At 40.2% G+C, this 17,729-nt stretch overlaps 3 protein-coding genes across 3 annotated transcripts; 2 read left to right on the plus strand and 1 right to left on the minus strand.

Moving 5' to 3' along the window:
• The first annotated feature begins 40 nt into the window (after positions 1-40).
• On the plus strand, positions 41-1,193 carry LOC117574587 (probable 18S rRNA (guanine-N(7))-methyltransferase). The gene is made up of 4 exons (XM_034258470.2): positions 41-209; positions 269-306; positions 369-934; positions 989-1,193. Exons 1-4 carry the CDS (start codon positions 171-173, stop codon positions 1,174-1,176), a joined length of 831 nt encoding a protein of 276 aa, XP_034114361.1. The 5' UTR covers positions 41-170; the 3' UTR covers positions 1,177-1,193.
• Positions 1,194-1,214: 21 nt separating this feature from the next.
• Positions 1,215-2,213, minus strand: LOC117574588 (dnaJ homolog subfamily C member 30, mitochondrial). Its single transcript, XM_034258471.2, has one exon. It carries the CDS (start codon positions 1,978-1,980, stop codon positions 1,288-1,290), a length of 693 nt encoding a protein of 230 aa, XP_034114362.2. The 5' UTR covers positions 1,981-2,213; the 3' UTR covers positions 1,215-1,287.
• Positions 2,214-2,502: 289 nt separating this feature from the next.
• LOC117574581 (protein unc-45 homolog B) lies at positions 2,503-5,901 on the plus strand. The gene is made up of 2 exons (XM_052007383.1): positions 2,503-4,088; positions 4,173-5,901. The coding sequence occupies exons 1-2, from the start codon at positions 2,810-2,812 to the stop codon at positions 5,738-5,740; spliced, it is 2,847 nt and encodes a 948-aa protein (XP_051863343.1). The 5' UTR covers positions 2,503-2,809; the 3' UTR covers positions 5,741-5,901.
• The last annotated feature ends 11,828 nt before the right edge of the window (positions 5,902-17,729 follow it).

Consider the following 17,729-nt stretch of genomic DNA (forward strand, 5'->3'; position numbering starts at 1 on the left):
CTAGGCACACCGATAACAAACAGTGGCTATCGAGTCGAACAGCTGATGCTATAGTTAAACATCGATAGCATTAGATTGCACGTGTTGAATTATTTAGTTTTGTTTGGCATTATTTACATTTTCAATTCCAGCTGTGTGTAACTCTTTTAATCTTTAAAACCCGATAGAAAATGGCACGAAGACCAGAGCATTCTGCACCACCAGAGATTGTAAGCAAATCAATAAATTTATACATACATATGTATTTTACATTTGTTTTGTTTTGTAGTTCTACAACGATGATGAAGCCAAGAAATATTCTACAAAGTGAGTTAAAGCGTATGAAATACATACATAAAATATTTTGATTAATTATTATATCCTAAAAGCACACGCATAATAGAAATCCAGGTAGAAATGGCAGAGCGTGCCCTGGAACTGTTGGCCCTCCCCGATGATGATGAATCGCGTCTCATTTTGGACATTGGCTGTGGCTCCGGACTCTCGGGCAGCGTTCTAGAGGACAGTGATCACATGTGGATTGGGATTGACATAGCCAAATCGATGCTGGACATTGCAGTGGAACGCGAAGTGGCCGGCGATGTCATTTTGGGTGACATGGGCGAAGGCATGCCCTTTAAGCCCGGCACTTTTGATGGTGCTATTTCCATTTCAGCCTTGCAATGGTTGTGCAATGCCGACAAATCCTATCACAATCCACACAAGCGCCTGCTAAAATTCTTTAGCACATTGTTCTCCTGCTTAACGCGCACTGCACGCGCTGTCTTCCAGTTCTATCCAGAGAATTCAGATCAGATTGAAATGGTCACGTCCCAAGCCATGAAAGCTGGTTTCTATGGTGGCCTGGTAGTGGATTATCCCAACTCGGCGAAGGCCAAGAAATACTATTTGGTGCTAATGACAGGTGGAGCGGCAGAATTGCCACAAGGCTTGGGTAAGAGTTCCTTGTAATTAAATGGAAATGTAATCTTACAAGTGCATTTTACAGGCTCACCGGAAGAAGAACGTCGCATAAACTACATAAAGAAGCGTGATGCTTGCCGCGATGCGCGTGGCAAAGCGCCGAAAAAGTCGCGTGATTGGATTTTGGCCAAGAAAGAGCGTCGTCGTCGTCAAGGTCTCGAGACGCGCCCAGACACCAAATATACGGCGAGAAAACGTAGCGGACGCTTTTGAGAATTTCTGAATATAACTGAAAACCTAAATAATTTACACATGATTTCTTTATTTAAACAATTAATCATACAATTATGAACTAGACTTTAGTATTATACATTGTCAACCTTTCTAGTCTTTAGTTGCTGGCGATGTTACCTGCTCCTGACTTTTTCTATAAGCCTCTTGCGCTCTTTGCTTAGGAGTATCATATGAAGATTCGGCGGCAAACATGAGATACACTGCAACGCCAGCGAAAATAAAGGTTAGCATTACGAAATCATTCTGCGCCGATATCCTGCTATGCTCCTTTTGTACTTGCTGCCGATCATATTTTTGCTGGGCCGCTTGTCGTCTATCAAAGTTTTTGCCATAGTGAGCTCTACTCCATTCGTCGAAATCATAAATAGGCGGCCGGCCGTCTGTGTCAACCACCTTGGATTTTGTAAAGCGCGACTTGTAAAACTTTGTCTGAGGATCGTCTTCTTCCACATCTAAATCTTTTTCGACATTTTGCACATCTTGCGCATAGCGGGATCCTGCTGTATGCACTATTCCTTTGTCGTATAGACGACGCAATCGATAGTTTCCTAATACCTCGTACGCTTGTGTGATTTCCCGAAACTTGATGGCGGCAGTTTCGCTGCCATCATTGCGATCCGGATGATAGACCATGGATAACTTATAATACGCAGCCTTGATTTCATTTTGCGTTGACTGCTTGCCAATTCCAAGAGCGTCATAATAATTGACTTGCCATGACGAATGTGTAGTGAATAGGCTCCGTACAAGTGGTCGCCAGATATGCTGGCTATAGTGTAGCATACCTCACAAAACTTTGTTTTTATTGTTATATCACACACAATATTTTCCGAACCAAAACAAAACGAACAGCTGTTTACACCTGAACTTGACCCAAGTTGTAACGCTTTTCGATTTGTTAGTCGTTATCGAAATGGCCAGCTGAGTTGTCGACGGTGACACGTGAATGGCAATCTGTGCCAAATCCGATCAAGTTTAGGAAGTATAATACCGGTGTTGTGTTTTACGATCTCGTATTTTTCTGAAAGCTTGAATTTTAATGAAAATATGATGAGACGGCTAGATTCCTTAAAAAATATTCAAATAAAATGCTTTTTAAAATGGCGCGCAATTTTACTCACATTTGGAACACATATGATGTTATATATTTGGTGAGGAGGAAAAAGATTTTTTGTACTTTTAGGCTAATTTTTTATTTAAAAAACTTTGCATTCATTTAATACAATAATATTTATATTATATTAAATTAAAATCGATAATAATGTAACATCGTCGATACGCAGGTGATGTTATCGATGTTTCTCCACTTGATGGTTGAAATCTGTTGCTGCCGCAGCTTTTGGACGTTAAATAATATCTATTTATTTATATATAGAACGTCGGAGCGGTTGCTTGATATTTTCCACACGGCGTGCTTTGTTTTTCTCGCTAGTGCCTATGTGTTAGTGTGTGCATGTGTGATCGAGAAGTTTCTGCAACTATTGAATTTAGGCCAAACGGTATAAGAAAAGCGCATTTGTACCTTAAATCGTGACTCATTGGGATCGTTTCAGAAGTATTTCGATCGTACAACGCTTAAATATTTGGTTTTCATTCAGAAAATTGTATAATCATGACCACCGATGACACCAGCTCTGTCGACGCCACCGCTATCAGTCACAAAGACAAAGGCAATGAAGCATTTAAGGCCTCCAAATGGTCAGAGGCAGTGCAGCAATATACCTTGGCCATTAAACTGGGTTCCAAGCACAAGGAGTTGCCAGTGTTCTACAAGAATCGTGCTGCCGCCTATCTGAAACTGGACGAGTTTTCGAACGCTGTCGAAGATTGTACTGAATCGTTACGACTGGCACCAAATGATCCCAAGGCATTGTTTCGACGTGCCCAGGCATTTGAGGCATTGAGTAAGCCGGAAGAGGCATATAAGGATGCCACTGCGCTGTTCAAGGCCGATCCAGGCAACAAATCCGTCCAGCCCATGCTCCAGCGCTTGCACTTGATTGTGCAGGAAAATGCAGCTCGCAATGCAAAAACCTCCACAAAGGTACAGCAAATGATGGAACTGGCTTTCGACATTGCGGCACCTATTGAGAAGCGTCGCTCGGCAGCAAACAATCTTGTGGTGTTGGCTAAGGAATCGACTGGCGCTGAACTTATCTACAAAGAGCAGTGTGTGCCGAAGATTGCAACACTTGCCAAAGTGGAGAAGGATCAGGAGATCTATCTGAATATGGTGCGTGTGGTGGCCTCGCTGTGTGAGAATAGCGTAGAGCGCACAAAGGGTGTGCTCACCGAACTGGGCATTCCCTGGTTCATGCGTGTGCTCGACCAGAAGCATGAGGATTGCGTTACCACAGCCCAGTTTTGCCTGCAGACCATCATCAATGCGTTGTCGGGTCTGAAGAACAAAGCCGATGCCAAGCCGAGCAAAGAGCTCTGTGATCGCCATAGTCGCGAGATTGATACGCTGCTCACCTGTTTGGTTTACAGCATCACAGATCGCACGATTTCAGGCAAGGCACGTGATGCTGTTATTGAGTTGCTCACACGAAATGTTCACTATACCGCACTGGAGTGGGCCGAGCGTTTGGTGGAAGTTCGTGGACTTTGCCGTTTGCTGGAGGTGTGCTCGGAGCTGCAGGATTACAAGTATGAGAGTGCAATGGACATAACCGCATCGTCGAGCACTATTGCATCGGTTTGTTTGGCCCGCATCTATGAAAACATGTATTACGATGAGGCCAAGCTGCGCTTCACCGATCAGATCGATGAGTTTGTCAAGGACAAGCTGCTCTCGCCCGACATGGAGTCGAAGGTGCGTGTAACCGTGGCAATCACAGCGCTGCTCAACGGTCCACTCGATGTAGGCAATCAAATAGTGTCCAGAGATGGTAAGTTTAAAATATATATTTCACCTTATCTAAACGGTAGGGCAATAAAATACTCGATTTACTCATTTTACCATTATTTTATAGGCATTCTACAGATGATTTTGGCCATGGCTACTACGGATGATTTGCTGCAGCAGCGCGTTGCTTGTGAGTGTCTTATAGCAGCTTCTTCGAAGAAGGACAAGGCCAAGGCTTTGTGCGAGCAGGGCGTGGAAATACTTAAGGGTCTCTATCACTCCAAAAATGATGCAATTCGCGTCCGCGCTCTGGTCGGACTTTGCAAGCTGGGTAGCTACGGTGGCCAAGATGCCGCCATACGACCATTTGGCGACGGTGCTGCTTTAAAGCTGGCTGAAGCTTGCCGTCGTTTTCTCATCAAACCCGGCAAGGATAAAGATATTCGCCGCTGGGCTGCCGATGGCTTAGCGTATTTGACATTGGATGCTGAGTGCAAAGAGAAATTGATCGAGGATAAGGCGTCCATACATGCTCTAATGGATTTGGCCCGTGCTGGCGATCAGTCGTGTCTGTATGGCGTTGTCACCACATTTGTGAATCTATGCAATGCCTACGAAAAGCAGGAGCTGGTGCCCGAAATGGTGGAGCTAGCCAAGTTTGCTAAACATCATATACCCGAAGAGCATGAGCTGGACGATGTTGATTTTGTTAACAAGCGCATCACGGTGCTGTGTAACGAAGGTATTACCACAGCTCTGTGTGCGCTGGCCAAGACCGAAAGTCACAATTCGCAGGAACTGATCGCACGCGTTCTAAATGCTGTGTGTGGACTGCAAGAGTTGCGTGGCAAGGTGGTGCAGGATGGCGGTGTTAAGGCGCTGTTGCGTCTTGCACTTGAGGGCACCGAGAAGGGCAAGCGTCATGCCAGCCAGGCGTTAGCACGCATCGGTATCACCATCAATCCGGAGGTGGCGTTCTCGGGTCAGCGATCGCTGGATGTGATTAGGCCACTATTGAATCTGCTGCATCAGGATTGTACGGCACTGGAGAACTTTGAATCGCTGATGGGTCTCACAAATTTGGCCAGCATGAATGAGAGCGTGCGTCAACGTATCATTAAGGAGCAGGGCGTGTCAAAGATTGAGTTTTATCTGATGGAGGATCATTTGTTGCTCACGCGAGCCGCTGCCCAATGTATCTGCAATCTGGTCATGTCTGACGATGTGGTGAAGATGTTTGAGGGCGACAATGATCGTGTCAAATTTCTGGCCCTACTCAGTGAGGATGAGGATGAAGAAACGGCAATGGCCTGTGCTGGCGCTCTGGCCATGCTCACCTCTGTTTCGACCAAATGCTGTGCGAAGATTCTCGACTGTTCTACTTGGTTGAACATATTGCACACGCTCATTGCTAATCCCAGTCCTGCAGTGCAGCATCGCGGCACTGTTGTCATTCTTAATATGATCAATGCTGGATCCGAAATTGCCAAGAAACTCTTCGAAACGGACATTATGGAACTGCTTAGCGGCTTGAGCCAGCTGGCCGATGATACGCGTGCCAAGGCTCGCGAGGTTGCCACACAATGCATGTCGGCAGCGGAACGACAGCGCATCATTGAGAGATCCGACGATGTCGAGATACCCGATGTCTTTGCGGAGAGTGCCAAAGTCACTGAAATTATCGATGACGATTGATCTGATGATCGCTATTCTTTTCTTTTCATCTGTGAATCGTTCACTGTGTCATCATGGAATTTAATTTATACTCATTTTTCGCAATTTGTACTTAAGCCAAACGTGTTTTATTTATATCATGTACGAATTTATAATAAATTCAGCAATATGTTTCGTTTAAATTGTGGCGTTTATGCAGCTAAAAAGAACTACATATATAAAGGGTCAACTGGTATTTGTTTCTGGGGTCGAAATCTTGAATTGTTTATTATGTTTTATCGTCAAGTTAGTAGTCATGTTAATATCCAATATATTGTTTTCATCGTCGATAAAGAAACGAAAGAAAATAATTTGAGCTTGATCTCAAAATCAAGCTTTTTCTTTTGACACATCAATACAACAAATAGGCAAGTTGTATTCTAGTTTTTAATTTTTTGCAGAAATGCCTATTTATCCTACCATTATCGAAGTATTATATGTAGTAGTTTATTATTTGCTGACCATATTAGGGCACATTTTAAAGCTAACATCTTAACATATGTATAGTACTCTAGCATTTAATACTTTGAAACAAATCTGGAACAACGGAACATATTAACATTTGAATCGCTTTTTGGAGACTTTAAAGCTTTAAACCGCATATATCATACTTTTATACTTAAGACTTATGGAGTTATAAATTCAGAAACTTAGTATCTCTGATATGTAGCAAATATTTGTTAAATCGATTTATTAAATTACCGCTAAGTCGCTGTACAATTTTGGCTTTATTGAGCAATTGCAACTACAACTGCAATTGCAACTAGTTGTTGTGTTTTTGTGGCATAAAGCTACGTGGGGTGCCATTTTGGGGTTGGCGACTGATTTAATTTGATTTCATTTTGATAGGTGCCCCTTATGTGCAGTGTCCCCTTGTTCGTGGCCAAGCTGACCAAGATTCTCAGCTTAGAGAACATAATATTAGTTGCATTTAAGGACTTGACGCGCAATTCATGCATTGTTAATGGAAGTTCAGACTCAGTTGGTTGTTGAATAGAGTGTGCGCGATTCATGAGTCTGGCTTAAGATATGTTCCCACATTTTAACTGGCTTAGCTGCAGCTGGAGTATTCATTCCAACACTTAAACTGACATTAGCCGTCGGCCGTCGGAAGAACATCTAATGCACAAATAATTGCAGTAGCAGACGTCAGTCAGTCAGTAGCTCGACAGAGGATGCTCCTCTCTTCCTTCTCTCTGTCACTCGCTATCTCGTAGTTCTTTTCAAATTGCTCAATTTCAATGAAATATTATTAAATAAATTAATGTAGCGTTAATTCATTTTGCTTTTCTAAAGAAAATAGCTGTAGTTCTTGAGACCTGCTGAGCTGCAACAGCAGCTGCAACAAATGCAACAGCTCATCCTAATTCTAACGCCAATTCCCCACCCAATCTCAGTTTGTCTTTGGTTCAACAATAACTGTGATGTGCACATACTCACAGCTATGTTATAACTAAATATGTACATACTATGCACTTATTAGCTGACTTTCCATTTGGCAACGTAATTCAGCACTCCCCTCTGAATGTTTTTACCTTTGACAGGCACGAGTCGCTTTAACCCAATTGGGCTGTGATACGAGTAATAGTAATTTGCATTTGTTTGGCTCGGAATGTGACAATTGATAGACTTGATATGGTCCTATAAGCAGACTACACTTTGACAAACGAAAGTATGGCAATTGTTGTAGACTGCTGACAAGCACACATATGTGTGCATATCATACTTATGTATAACGGTACTATGTTTAATGATAATGACTTTAAAACTCAAAGATGTATTTTAATATAATATTACATTCATCGAAAAATTTCATGTCCTTGAGCAAACCTATAGTCCCATACAAAGGAAAGCAATTCTTTTTTTTTTTTTTTTTGTAAAGCTAATCTCTTTTATTAAATGTGCATTATTATTTTTATATGCTTTATATACTGAAGTAATAAGATTAACAGAATGTAACTCATTAGGCATGATAAAAGAATGATGTTATTAGAGCCGAAGAAAATTAAAAAAAATAGCTCAAGAAAGAATTTTAAGTAGTTTTCTAGTTCATAAGCTAAATCAAATAACCTTTTTAGTTCGTTTTTATCTTGAATTCCATCTTTTATCTTAAATTTAAATTCTCTACTTATTTGATTTTGTTTAAGAAATACATGTTAATACACTAAGAAGTTTTTTTTAAAAAACTCTATCATACATATAAGATTTATTATAGCCCGAGAGTTTAATTTAAGTTAGAACTTAATATGTGTATTAGATGAATTAATAAATTTTATTTTATTTTGTATAATGTAAATTATAAATGAATACATATTTGATGTTCACACGCACATGCATATAAACATTTGTCAAAGCAAAGTTAACGCGTTCAATGCGCCAACAAACAAATGCATTAAGTATAAAGAATTATAGTGTAAATTAGATTTTTTAAGAAAAGTTTTTTTCTTCATATTAACTTAAGTATACAGATGTTCGAATTTTAGAAAAATATGGAACGTTTTTCTAGTTTACATAATATTACATTATATTCTACAATTACTATAAACTGCTTTCAAAAATATTTTCGAAAAGTCGAGATCGATTTGTAAATACAATGGAATGATAAGGCTTCTGAGGATCATTTTGCTCCACAACTTTCTTCATTATATTATATATTAATTTGATTCTCAGCGTTAGATTATCATGCAATCGTATTAGCAGCCAATTAACATAATAATTCTTATTAAAAAGTGAAATCTACCGTCTGGGCAACTTCTTCTCGATGCTGGTGTCGAAGCTGTTGCAGGTGGTTCCATAACGATCTTACATCAATGGATTGTCGGACCACGCACCGTGCATATTATCGTGGACCACTTGCACTTTCGATGCTGTGTGGAAAAGTATTCTACTTGAGCAACTTTCATCTTTGTTGGACTTTCGTCCAATCGGTCAATGTGAAGAGTCGTTCGCCTCCGGGGCCCCATGCTATGGATCCTCATCCGCCTCGATGGGAGCTTTGTAATTTGCATATTTTCCGCATGCACAGACGAGAAGGCGTCTCTTTCACCTGCTCTCCCTCCTCCTTCTCTGTGTGTGTGTGTGTGTATGTGTGTGGTAGTTTATTCAACAAAAATATTGACATGAAAATCGGCTTTCGATTTTTTTTATACGAACGTGCGACAAATTGTGCGTCACCGCGGTGTTGCATTGCATGGTCGATGGTCGATGGTCGATGGCTGATGGTGGTTGGTAGATGGTGGATAGTGGATGCTGCAGTTGCTCCACAAAACGAGATTAAATGGAAAGTGAAGTTGCGCATGCGTCGCCAATCAAGCGCGACTTGGACCGGCTCTTGTGTCTCGCAATGTCTCGGTGTCTCCATTTCTCAGTCTCTCGCCTGTCTCAGTTTGTCTGCGTAATTAGGACAAAATGTCTAATGTTGACCAAACCAAAAAGCAAATACTGGTACTCGCACTCGTCTGGTTTCGTTTTGACTTACGCACTTGCTGATCATTTTACAAAGAAAACTGCAGCTGGCTTTAAACGTGAGCAGATGTTGTTGTTGTTGTCGCTGTTACTGGACTTAAGCCGATGCATTTGGTCAGTTGTGGTACACGCAACTTTTACTCAAGTGGAAAGTTCTTCTGTCAACGCTTTGATTTGATTAGCGGCAGATGTGCCAACAAACTAAACGAATAAGGGACAGGTGAAGTGCAAGAAAAGGCAGGTGGTGAATAGCAGGGAGGGAGGGGGAGAAAGTCACGATACTCTCGGATTGAAACTGAAAGTTGATTCAACTTGCGGCTTAATTCAATTAAACATTTGACAATGCGAGTATAAGAAAAATAAATGTGCTCAGCGAACGAAAATGAAAATGATGATCTTTGCTCAGATCTGTTTGTAAAATAACAATAGATTTATGAATTGCTTTGATCTTCGAAAGTTATCACATCTTCTGTGTTGTAGGTGTCTGTCAGAAGAAGGGAGAAACTATTAATACAAAGAAGTAATTAATCTTAGGCACAGCACCGATAATATGACCCTTTATTTAAGATTTTGTCACAAACTACTGTTTGTTTATATATACATATATTTATGTATGTAGGCACTACAAAAGAAGCGGGGACAATTTTTTAAAAATAATAAAGATTATTGTTTCATTTGTTTATAAACATGTCAACTATAAACAGGCAGTAAAAGAGTAACATTGTTAGTTATGTTATTATCAATTAAGTGGAAATTCAAATATTAAAAATGATTGAATCCAATCCTCTATTGGATATCAACAAATTGTATTTTAGTGGGAATTTTTAGTCTTATACAAAGTTAAACAACTCGAGTGGGCTCGACTGTGAGATACCTGTTACTCATTTAGAATAAAACCATATTTTACAATATACCAGAAATATAATAAGAACTGGCTAAAACTGAATTTTGTATATCGATATGGTACAACACTTAAAATAACCATAGAGTGGATAATATATCAGATTGTTGTTAATTTCTACAATTTTATCTGATTCCAAATTTTCAGGAATCATAAATATTGTAGTTATTATTGTGTGCTGCTCTAGCTTCAAAATTTAGATTTTTCGAGGGGGCGGAAGTAGGTGTGGTAAAAATTTGAAACAAACTTGCTCTGCATGCAAACATAACAAGTGCTGTCGACACTCGGACATGGCGATATCGAAATTTCCCGCTGGCACAAAGTTATAATACCCTTCTACTCGATGGGTAGCGGGTATACAAATAAACTTAAAACTTAAACTTAATGCTACCTAATGCAGTGACAGTGAAAGCGGAGTGCTAAAAATCGATGAGCATATGCGATTGAAAAAGGGAATTCATGCTCATCGCAGATATTAGAAAAACAATTATTAAAACGTTTTTCACACAAACAGTTTCCCCTGTGAAAATGTGCAAGTAGAAAGTTTTCGTTAGCTTTTGCAATAGAAACAATTAAGGTAAAAACTGCAAACTCATCGCTCTGAATGTTGAATCTGAAAATGCTGCAGTTGCTGGCGGGTGGGATTTCCTTAGCCTTAATGAGCGCTCTCATGTGAGTCTACAGTTTCTTTAGCGCAGTTTGAGGGCCACTGGATGCAATATGCTGTGTGGTCCACTGGGCGCAATGACTTAAATCGCTTAACAAAAATGCCCAGCAATTGACATAAACTTGGCCAACCTGAGTGCTAGGTCTAATTGTGGGTCCGATCTGATCGTTTATTTCCAGCACTCTTCCGACACAATGATCCTCTCAGTTTGATGCTTCGTCTTTGTTTGTGCCTTCTTCTTTGCACCTTCTTCTCCCTGTTTTATGTTGTTCTTTATTTTCGTCGTTTTCCCTTCACGTTATTTGCTCCATTTGCAGCGATTCAAATGCCCAGCAATCTTTTCAATTATTGCTTATCATTGCGAATGCATTGGGCGCGTCGATGGGCAACAAATGTCATTAGTCGAGGGCATCAAATGGTGCATGCAACATTGTTGCATCTTTTGCCAGTTGACTTCCAGCAGACACATATCACTAATGGCCCCATTGCCGTATGTTACATACATATGTTGCACCTTTGAATGCTTAGCATATTTTCTGTCCAGTCCCATTTCGAGTCTATGCTCTTCTTATCTCCATAACATCACATTGACGGTATAAATTCCTAATTTTTAGCTATCGTCTGATACAATTGCGACGATACATTTCGCTGTCTTTTGGCTTTGTTGTTGGCACTTTGCCGACAACAAATGCAACATTTGGCAAGCAAATTTTTTCGTCTTTCAATGGCTTTTCCTATGACCAGTTGCTTGATTAATTGCCATGCAAAGGCAACGGAAAACGTTTTTACCAAATTTATTCAACTTGTTCGAGGATTGCTGAGGGAGAGACCAAGGGGTTCGGGGTAGCAATCCACCAAGTTCCGGGGAAAATGTTGCTGACGAATGTTCGCAAATAATTTTGCAAATTCACACATTCGGGGGAAACTGAACATCGAAGAAGGCGAAAGTTTGCTCCCATTTGAGGTCTTTTACTTGATTGCTTTTGATTTAAGCTTGAATATGATACTTGTAGATGGGTTATATCAGCATATATTTCTTCGTGTTATATTCATATTTTACTAACTTTCCTAGTTTGCGCTCCTATCTCGCGAGTGGCCATTCTCTAATTTCATCCATTTCATATTAGAGGTGTTGTATATTTATTATAAAAACTTATTTGAAGTGTTGTGGAGTGCCTCTTGAGAGTAGAGCCTAAAGATAACTTAGTTTAAGTGTTTTATAGTTTATAAAGATTAACGAATAATAAACTGAAGCAACTCTACCCATTATATATTTGTTCTTTTCAAATAATTATTATCAATCATTTAATAAGTAGGATGAATCCTTAGTTGAATATCGAAAATAAGAAGAGGTAATTATAGATGTTTTCATGTTCTTGCCCATTGTAATTTTATGTTTTTTGCTTTACCTCATTTGATGATTTTCAATTGTCACTTAATTATTTTAGTTAGGAAGTGAAATCATAAAATTATGCAATTATAGTTCACAATATGAGTTATTTAACGATGGACCAGAAAAATAGATTATGTGAGTGGTATTATCATAGCATTCCACAGCGTGTGCAGGAATTGCCCAGTGTCTAGTATTCGCTTTAATTATGGAGCTGTGTAACCCCTTATGCACATATATATACATGTGCAAACTTTGGCGCATTTTATGGACCACTCATTAGATGCGGCCCTAGATTGCAATAGGGACTAGGCCGCTCCTTTATGACGTCGCAGTTGGAATAATATCAACAGCGTTAACAACGCGCACGGCTCATTATAATGGGCGGCACTTTATTTAAATGCGCGCACGGCACATCATTAACAAGGCAAACGGCAACGGCAACAGCAATGGCAAACAGCAAACAGCAAACGGTGGATAGTGGCTATTGGTCTCGTCTTGTCTTGTCTTGGGCTATGGAAAGGATAGAGGATGCGTCTTTATTAGCGGACGACCGCACGCACCGACAAGAGCGACCAAAACGATTTCATAATATCTCAATTGAGTCTTGGAAGGGGCTCTTTGACTGCCGGCTGGCTCCATTGGACATCGCCCATCAAAACATTGTTCACTGCACAGTGGTGCACAACTATATGAAACGGTAAAATTAGAAATGCAAGAGAATAAGTAATGTCAATACATTCAATAAATAGAAATGTCTTAAAATGTTTAAATGTTGGTATATAATAATAGAGAACTACTAATTTATTCATTTTACCTTACAATAAATTATTAAAATATAATTCTCAAAAGTGAAATAAATATTGAAATATTGGTAATTAATACACAATTATATACTTTACAAGAGTAAAATGAAGGAAATATAAATATTTTATTTATCTATGCAATACAAACTAATGTTTTTAAACCCTTAACCCTTTTTTACAAACTAAATATTATTTTTGTTTGTCAATAGCCTGTGACCATTCCTAGAATTTAATTCTAACGTATAAGTTGTGTTTTTAACTTTATATGATATAACTTATCTATTTTTTCATTAAATTTTTTGAATTGCTTGAAGTAAGCTGCAAACTTTGTAGCAATTGCCGAAAAATGAATATTTTTGTTGGTTGTGATAGAGATGGCGAAGATACTATTTTAATACGTAAATGCATTTGTTGATTTAATTATGAAATGTTTGAACTTCCTGAGTTAGCTTTAAGTGATAGTGAAGGAATAAAATGAACTCCCTAACATTTGTAGTATGGCTTTGATTTTTAATCAATGCAGCAATTTTGTAAAAGAGTTTGATGTTATATACATAAATGATATGTTTTGTTAAATATTACTAAAGAAAGGAATAAATTTGGTAACCTTTTCTTGCAGTTTCTTCCAATCGAATGAATCAGTGTGCAGCGGCGGCTGGCGCCTTAATTGGTTTCTTAGAACTAGCAGCTCGCCCTTCCACTTTAGTGGCGTTCTGGTTCTTGGATCTAGCACTGTCTCTCTATCTTCTGTGTCTGTAGCTTTGACTGTTGTTGTTAGTGCTCTCCACATACTACATACTACATGCTACATACTACATAGTTCTATGTGCGTTTGCCTATTACGCGTTGATTTCTTCTTCTGCGCCCGTTGTGCCCGCTAATTAAGGTCGTCAGCGGCCTGCGCTTTTGTGCGTTTGCAAATTACCCCGCAATTGGCTAAAGGCTATAGGCAGCCAGCGACTGGCAACAGCACAGCACAGCAGTGCCAAACGTCGGGGAGGAGGGGCATGAGCAGCAGTTGTGTTAGAGCTTCACTTGGTAATTGCCCGCAATGCCTGTTGGCGATGCCAGTGACTGCTAAACTGTGATTTGAGTGATTTGCTTGTCGGCGCAAACATCGCTGTTGGCGTCGTTTTCATTTTCAATACTATTGGAAAATTTGACCAGGAAATAAAATGTTTTGTGTTATGCAATAAGTGCATTCCGTTATTCAGGGTTTCTATTAATGTGAGTACTTTCTGCATGATCCCGTCAGCTATTCTTTAAGCTTAAATTCATTACAGTCCCACTTCTTAAAATATATGCAAAATTAAGCTAATGCTTCAATATCTGTTTTGCGTTTTTAGTTTGCATCTTTCGATTAAAACAATAGATTAAACTCGTGGCATTAAAATAGCTTGTAATCAAACGCCCATTAAATCATCATTTGATCAATCAATCAAAGCGTGCATCATCGAAGACTGCCTCCTAACTAACCTAACCACTGTGGCAATCATTTTGGCAGCATTTCCGCTCATCCTTGACACAAATTTAAAAAATATAATTTCGTTATTTGTGCGTAATTATGACAGCAAATGGACATCAAAGTCGAAACAAGTCGAAAGTCAATATGCATACATAAATATCTCGAAAATAAAATAAGAAACATGATAATTTGTATTGACTCAAACAATGGAACCTACACAGGTTCACAATGGTTTGTTTATTGTTACAAATCATTTGCCATTATTTTACGTTGCTGTTGTTTCTGCTTTCAAACGTCAGACTTGAGCGTCGCCCTCGCATTCACATTCGCACTCGCACTCACACTCGCAGATACAAAGTAGTTAATTACACGCGTGTATCTGTCAGATACACATGCGCCAATCTTTTTCCAGAAAAACGCCAACGGCGACTGCTGCCACAGATGAAGCTAATCAAGTGTTCGACTGGTCGCAACTTGTGGCATTTATAGACCCCAGCCGAAATGATATCGAAAACCCAAAAATGCAAATCGTTTTAGGCAAAAACCTAAAACGTTGAATATTAATGCCCCAGACCAGAGATGCCCGCCTGCCTCCACGCCAGATTGGCCTCTTGGCAATAATGGTACTCTGAAATTATTAGCACTTTGTTATTTTCGGCTGTCACGCCTCTTTCTTGTACGAATTAGCACTAAATTCTAGCAAAACTCCCAAAGGTACATGTAAACACGCCAGCGAGTCAGAAGCAGTTGGGCATGTCTTTATAACTTTTAAAAGCAAACTTGCCATGCGTAAAAGATTCGAAATGTTTGCAGATATCTACGAATATCGAGGGATTAGCTTGTCCGAGTTACGACACTCGGTTAATCTTCCATTTCCTTGGCTAACATTGAGGAAGTTATTTGGCCAATAGACGCATCAACACTTGCGCAATTTACTGCCGTCTCGAGTGATAGCTGATGGCTTTTCCTCTACAGACTTGTATAGTATGATGACCATTCGCGACCTCAGCTGACAAATGCTGACCGATGTGAACCTCGCTTGCTTAGTGCATCATCATCGTCATCGTCATCCTCAGCATCGTCATCATCGTCATAATCATCTTGACTGTCTGTTGGGATGGCATCTTCACCTTTTGCCGACTTTCCATGCTTTTGCTTTTCACTTTCTTTGCACGACGAAACTTTGCCACATGACAGGCGAATTTTCGTGGCTAAAAGAAAAACCGAGGAGGCACCACCAAACCAACAAACCAAACCAAAAAAAAAAGAAGAAATATATAGGAAAAATAAGAAAGAAATGCAAATTGCCAGCGTGTGTCGCGACTTCCTAGCAGCATCGCGTAATTAACAATCGAGTTGTCTTTTGTTGCTGCTGCCACTGCTGGTGAAATTGTGCGCTGCGCTTTCGTAATGAGGAAATAAATGTGGCCAAATGCGTTGGCGATGCCGCTGCCAACGTTGCTGCTGCTGTTGCTGTTGCCTGCGTTAGCTGATAAGCAGCAGCAAACGAAGACGGCAACGACAACAACAACTACAACAACAACAACGCAGCTGGGTGAAGTCATTGCACCCGCTAGGCTGTGGTTTCACATGTCAGGCTTATCGTCTTGTATCGTTCAACTGATAAACTGACAAGCTGGCAAGTTCGTGTCTTAAGTCTTTTGTTTCGATCAGCTATGCGAAAAGTGTTTTGGCTTGCCATGCCCAACTCTCCGCTTTACTGCACTCATATGCATATTCGAATCCTGTCCAATTGCATAAAATTCTATTATAACTCAGTGAAGCTGCCACGCCCCGTGTCGGTGTCCCAAGCTTCATCCGTAAAGTGGCCATTGCATTGCAAATGTCAATTGCTCAGCTCATCCAGCGAAATGGATGCTACGTGCTGCAATTCCAATTCCAATGCTCGAGATACCGCTAATAAAAGTCAAGGCCCCCTACTTTGAGTCTCTTCGAGTGAGCTTCCCATGTGAGTTTTTCTTGTTGCCGTTTTTATTGCTGTGGCTCTTGCTCTGTTGCAGCCCAGCGATGGGAGGCCACTTGTTCTCATAACATTTTGAGGCGATTGTTGATTAGCAACAAAAAAGCGACACAATTAAATGTAAATACACTGATTATTATCATTTGAGTATTATGCAAGTATTGTTTTAAAAAAAAGTGTTTAAGATATTGATCTAGAGTCTAGATTTAAGTGCATAGATTGTGAGTTACGCAAGACTTTTCCAGGCAACATATTTCATTTAATAATTGAATTAATAATCTTAATGAAATTTATGAAATACATAGTACAATTTTAATTTTTAAATCTGTTTTCGCTTAAAAATTATTTAGTTAAAAATGTGTTAAAATTATTTATATGAGCACTTTGCCAACCGGAAGGGGAAAATGGAAAACCTTTAATACTACCTCCAAGTGCATGCTGGAAGCACTTCGAGTCTCTTGGCTAATTTGTTGATTTCTTGGGAGTGCGCTAATCAAAAGTTTAATGCCTAGTAAAGGGCTGAAGCTTCTCGCAAATCGAGTGCAAGTGGAATAAAATAATAGAGTAAAGCAACCAGAAATTGACAGCAGACAGAGCAAGAGAGATACGCGAAGAACGAGCGAGTGAGCGAGAGAAGTGCAACTGCAATTGCAACTGCTGCAAGTGGCTGAACAATTATGCAGCTAAATCCACTTGAGGCGTTGCCCGAACCGGCGCTGCCAAGTGATTCTAATGATGCTTCTAATGATATAGTCAAAAGCGAAGCGACTGCTCCGGGGCCAGAATCAGCGTCAGAGTTAGAGTTAGAGGAGTCGCTCTTCCAGACAGACGCGACGGTAGCAATTGCTCTGCTGCAAAGGGGGAAGCACGGCAGCAAGCAGTCCACTTGCATGTGCTTACGCTTAACCCTTTGACGAGTCGCTGTGCTTAATTCTTCATTGCATTCTATGTGTACACGCTGCACCATTGGTGGGTTAAGGCAAATGTTCCACTAGCACCATGTCTGCTGTGATTCTATGCCCCTGGTGCCACATGCCTGGCAACGTCAGTTTTTCCGCTTTGATTTTGCGTTAATCTTGGCTTGCACCTGTTGGTGGTAGCTTGTGTTGCTTCCGCCTGCTGCCCTCCAACAGCAGTGTGTCTGAACCTGATGTTTCTTTCTTCCCTGTCTTAGCAGTCTCTGTGCTGTTCGGTTCCTCCATGGTTCCCGTCGATGCCGTTGTTCAATTTTGCGTGCCGTTGCCGCCTCTGTTATTTTAACAATCTGCCATTTAAGCGTAAAAAATGTTGCCTCGT

Source organism: Drosophila albomicans, chromosome 2R (assembly GCF_009650485.2).
Source record: "Drosophila albomicans strain 15112-1751.03 chromosome 2R, ASM965048v2, whole genome shotgun sequence".
Taxonomy (NCBI): domain Eukaryota; kingdom Metazoa; phylum Arthropoda; class Insecta; order Diptera; family Drosophilidae; genus Drosophila; species Drosophila albomicans.

Excerpts from the sequence above, each read along its gene's own strand:
- LOC117574588 (XM_034258471.2), bottom strand. The coding sequence starts at position 1,980 with ATGCTACACTATAGCCAGCATATCTGGCGACCACTTGTACGGAGCCTA.
- LOC117574587 (XM_034258470.2), top strand. The coding sequence starts at position 171 with ATGGCACGAAGACCAGAGCATTCTGCACCACCAGAGATT. Across the intron at positions 307-368 it reads GCCAAGAAATATTCTACAAA|CACACGCATAATAGAAATCC; the intron begins GTGAGTTAAAGC and ends ATATCCTAAAAG. Across the intron at positions 935-988 it reads AGAATTGCCACAAGGCTTGG|GCTCACCGGAAGAAGAACGT; the intron begins GTAAGAGTTCCT and ends TGCATTTTACAG.
- LOC117574581 (XM_052007383.1), top strand. The coding sequence starts at position 2,810 with ATGACCACCGATGACACCAGCTCTGTCGACGCCACCGCTATCAGTCAC. Across the intron at positions 4,089-4,172 it reads TCAAATAGTGTCCAGAGATG|GCATTCTACAGATGATTTTG; the intron begins GTAAGTTTAAAA and ends ATTATTTTATAG.